The 4475-nt window shown below is 53.2% G+C and overlaps 1 protein-coding gene and 1 long non-coding RNA gene across 2 annotated transcripts in view; one reads left to right on the forward strand and one right to left on the reverse strand.

Annotated features, from left to right (window-relative positions):
* The window catches only part of Hoxa9 (homeobox A9), a 2176-nt gene extending 1843 nt beyond the window's left edge, over positions 1–333 (reverse strand). Inside the window, exon 1 of the mRNA XM_019208043.1 lies at positions 5–333. Coding sequence (XP_019063588.1) covers positions 5–243 — 239 coding nt within the window. The 5' untranslated portion in view covers positions 244–333. The remainder of the gene's footprint in view (positions 1–4) is intronic.
* A 3790-nt stretch (positions 334–4123) lies between these two features.
* Positions 4124–4475, forward strand: part of LOC104864975 — a 1941-nt gene continuing 1589 nt past the window's right edge. The window contains exon 1 of the long non-coding RNA XR_781032.2: positions 4124–4208. This is a non-coding gene — a long non-coding RNA (uncharacterized LOC104864975). The remainder of the gene's footprint in view (positions 4209–4475) is intronic.

Raw genomic sequence — 4475 nt, forward strand, 5'->3', positions numbered from 1 at the left:
TTGCCATGCCCCGCGCCTGGCCGGCTCGGCCCGACCCGCGGAAATTATGAAACTGCAGATTTCATGTAACAACTTGGTGGCACCAGGGGGGGAAGTACAGTCACCTAATAAGTTGCCGGCGCCCGCGCCCCCATTGGCCGCGCGTGTCACGTGTCCGCTCGGCAGAACAATAACGCGTAAATCACTCCGCACGCTATTAATGGCCTGGTGTTTTGCAGTCATAATTTTTATAGCAAAAGCCATATGTTTTTATGCAAAGGGATCGCGCCGTTCCACGATCGAGTTTGTTTTAATTGTGGCCAACGAAGATTAAAAGATCAAATTTGGCTTTGCCTCTGGACGCTCCCCTGCCCCCCCACCAGACACACTTCTTAAGCGGACTATTTTATATCATAATTAATCACGCCATCAGGAAGGCGCGGGTCCCGCGTGCGAGTGCAGCCAACAGAGCCCCTCACATAAAATTAGACAATAATTGAAGCCATAAAAAAGCAGCCAAATCGCATTCTCGCTCTACTGTATTTAAATCTATATTTATGATATTTCATAAGGAGTTATTGTTTCAGAAGCCACACAGGCTGGTGGGAAGTCAGGATCGACCAACAGATTCTTTTGCCTTTGCCGTGGCTTCCAGCTGTAAAAATTTACGAGGGCTTGGAAGGACTAAATTAGACTGTTGTGTTTGGTTGGCGAACTCCCTGTAAATAATCCCTCCGGTCCTCTGAAGATGCACCAGTTTCCCCCTCCGCCGGCCACGGAAAGTCAAATTCAACGCAATATCCAACCCAAAGTAGCCACCTTCCTTGCCAGAGCACAGGGTGGACTGGCCACCGACGGGGTCCCACCTAGTGTGAGCCCCAAAGCCTGCAGTGCTAGAGAGTGGGGCACCCAGACAAGCCTGAAGGTCGCCCTTGTCTCTCAAGTGAGGGCGATGCTGAGGACCTGGAACGGAGGGAGCAGCCAGCTACCCTCAGCGGAAAGGGTTTGAGAATCTGGTTGTGCCCCGCGCTAGGTCCTGGCCCACAGACTCGCCTGGCACATCTTGCTCCTGCTCATCTGGGATTCACCATCCCTGGGCAGAGGCGGCTTGGTGACATGCATCCTTGGAGGCCCTAATGCTGAAGCCTGCAAGCCTCCTCACGTTGTTGGAACCCAAGCTGGTAAACAAAACAAAACAAAACAAAACAAAAAAAACCACCAGGCATAATCAACGGAACGTGAATTCTACTTTCTAAAAGTCAGCCCCTGCCTAAGACAGCCTGCGGTTCCAGGGGCTGGGGAGCCCTGACTGGAGCTGCAGGTCCAGGGCCCAGGGTTAGCCCTTCAGGGATCCTTGGATCACAGCTTGCCCGGGGCCTGTCTTGGTTATCCAGGAAACGGAGCAATTCTACAGTTAAAAAGGCCCAAAGCGAGGCTGCTCAAGTCCAGGGGTAAAAATTAAAGCAGGGAGGGGCAGGGGGCATTGACTTTAATCCCATGCTTTGGTCTGGCCAAATTGGGGTGATTATTTCTCACCCCTTAGTCTTGAGAGTGAGAGCAAATGAAAAGACTGCAGCCACTTTTGTTAATTGGAGGGGGGGGACACCCCAATTCCAAACAGAATGCCCCAAGTCCTAGAAACGGGGTAATTAAATTCACGTGTCAATACTGTGCCTGCAAGTGTGTGTTTCTCATTAGTCCACTTTCCTGCCTGCTAGGCTCAGTCATCTCCATCTCTCTCTCCTTTTGCCTTCATTCTCACCAATAGCTCAAATAATCCCTCCTTCCAAACACCCTGGCATATTCCTATTCCGGGCTGCGGCGGCGACCCCAAAACGTTGGTCTCTACCCGAGAGAGGCTGCAAAGCTACTTGGGTACTGTAGGGAGCCCCTTCCGCCGCCTGTGCGTCTTGCGCCCGCGCCGAGGAGAGGCAAGCGGCCGACACAATGAACTCCGACGTGGCCTGTCCTGGCTGCCTCAGCCCCCTCCCCCCTAATATTTTTCTTTCCCGGTAAATTCCTCCGAATCAACCCCACCCCCACGGTAGCCCAAGGTGTCTGGCAATCCGCAGGGACTCTGAGATTTTCATTTAAAAAATAAACCCTGGAAGAACACTTTGCTCTTAGTTGTGATTGTAAACGGCAAGCCAAGCACGCCTGCCTGCTTGTTCCACTTTTTGTACCCAGAGAAAACACCGCTTAGTTTTAGTATTTTTAAAATACAAAGACAATCCCTTTAAATAGCCCTAGTCCCCAAATAAAATAGGAACATTGTCAAATAATTAACAGACATTGAGTGTTAAGCAGCTGTTATTGTTATGTAGAAACGGGGGAAATTTCACCAATCCAAATATCATCCCTCTGGAACCAAGAGATTTGGAGCCAGAGCATTCAGACTTTTGTGCCTGCTTTTATTTTGAAAGTGAAAGGGATTGAACATGCATAAAGAAACAATAAATGATGTAATTGCAAGCCACCCTTCTCCACTAAGAGTTTTCTCAAAACTTTGATCTCTAAAATAAGCTCAATACTCTGGTCCGGAAAATGGCACAGAAGAGTCAAAGGGAACCGGGTGTGCCGGACTTTCAGATAACAGGTTGGCGGGCTGAGCAACGAAAACAATTACCAGCCCCCAGCCTGAGCTGGGAAGGGAAGCGCAGCTCTGCCGGCAAAAGTCAGAAGGCAAGTCTATGCATATGTTGGGGGAAGGGGCGGATAGTTTGTTTTCAGTTTTCGGTATTTAAAAATAAGCTGGCTTCCACCAGTACATTGCAACTTTGAACAAGGACTCAAGTTTGTATCCCAATGACTCTGGAATTTAGAGTTTCCTTCACTTATTTGAAATACTGGCTCTTGGAAGGGTCCCTTCCTGTGGCACACAACTGTACGAGATGGCCATATCCAACATGCTGGAACCTGATGCCACTGCCAAGCACTCAGTCAAGCTTGGCCTTTTCAAGGCTCCTTTATTGCGATCAAAACCTCAGTAAGGACTGGCAGGCCTGACAGAGCATACAAGCTTTCAGGCAGAGCTCCCTGAGTAGCCAGGCTCGCTCCACAGAGCGAGGCTGGGCCTCGGTCCTTGTTTCCAGTACGCTGAGGAAGTCTCCCTGCCCTCGGCAGGGGCACACAAAGACGCCGCGGGTGCCCCCAATCCGGTCTCCCAGACAGCCATAAGCGACCCGCGGAGAAGGAACGCAAGGCCGCCGCCATCCGGTCGTGATCGTAACCGAGGCCTTGTTTGCATAGAGACACACCAGGCCAAAGCCCACGGTCCTGGACAGCCGGCCCACGGAGATCCTCCATCGGCAGACCCAGACTTTTACATGAACTCCAAGATTAAAAGGAGACCATCTGACTTTCCCTATGCCGGCCTCTTCCCCTTCCGATAGGGTGATCTGGAAAGGGGAGAGAGAGAGATCTAGAAAGAGTCCGGAAAGAGACAAAAGATGAAAGAAAAGCAGAGAAAAAAGGAAGCAAAAAAGAAGGAAGGGGCAAAGAAAGAAAGGATAAAAGAGAAAAGGAGGAAGGAAGAAAAGAGAGGAGAGTCCCAGGAGCAGAAGGCGCGCTTGCAGAGAGAAGGGTGACAAAGCCAGGATCCCAGTCCCTCTCTGCCCTGTCCCTCCCATCAAGGCCTAGGTCTTCACAGTCAAAGGGACCTTTCCTGAACTCACACCCCAAATTGGAGCGTGTATTGCTCCAGCCTTGCTGAAGAATGGCAGGGATGCCGGCCTGGCGCAGGACTACAGTGGGGAAGCTCCTTGATGGGAGCTAGCGCCCCTGACCTTGAATGGCCCGGGGCGCAGAATTCTTACCACGCCCCCGGCGGCGCTCGCGGAGGAGCAGTTAACCTGACTGTACCTGCACCCTGCCCTGCGGGGGGAGGGGAAGGCCCCCTGGCTGGCACAGTGCTGAGAGGTTCCTGCATAGGGAGAACCGAGGTTGCCATCGCAGATCTGGCACGACCGGGGCTTTGATGCCCCGCCCGGCCCGGCCCCCGCGCGCACAGGTACCTGGAGACGATTTCAACTGAAGTAATGAAGGCAGTGTCGTGCTGTCGAGAGAAAGGTGGATCCCAACAACAGGAAACTACCTAAATCACCGACCAGTTCTGGTGCTGCTCGCGCGGGGCTGCCTCGCCCGCAGCAACCTGAGCCCGCCGCTGCCACCGAATGCCTCAGGCCTCCGCCAACCCGTCAGGAAGGGAGAAACCACGGGTCCCCAGGAAGGTAAGCCTAGGAGAGCGAGAGAGCAGGAGAGAAGGAGGGAAGGCAAAAGAGAAAAAGGGAAGAGGGGAGTAGGCGAGAAGAGGGCGGAGAACGAGCAGCGTGCCGGTTCCTCAGACCTTGCAGCGATCTAGCGAACCCACGCGGAGCAGCGGCGGCCTTGGGAGACTCAAAAGCGCCAGGGACATCGCCGAGCCGGGTTCTCTGGCCGCGGCCTCCGGCTCTCGCTCCCCGCGGCCACTCGCACCCCCCTCTCCCTCCTCGCCGGCG

Source organism: Fukomys damarensis, unplaced genomic scaffold (assembly GCF_012274545.1).
Source record: "Fukomys damarensis isolate Sample0158 unplaced genomic scaffold, DMR_v1.0_HiC HiC_scaffold_4, whole genome shotgun sequence".
Lineage (NCBI taxonomy): Eukaryota > Metazoa > Chordata > Mammalia > Rodentia > Bathyergidae > Fukomys > Fukomys damarensis.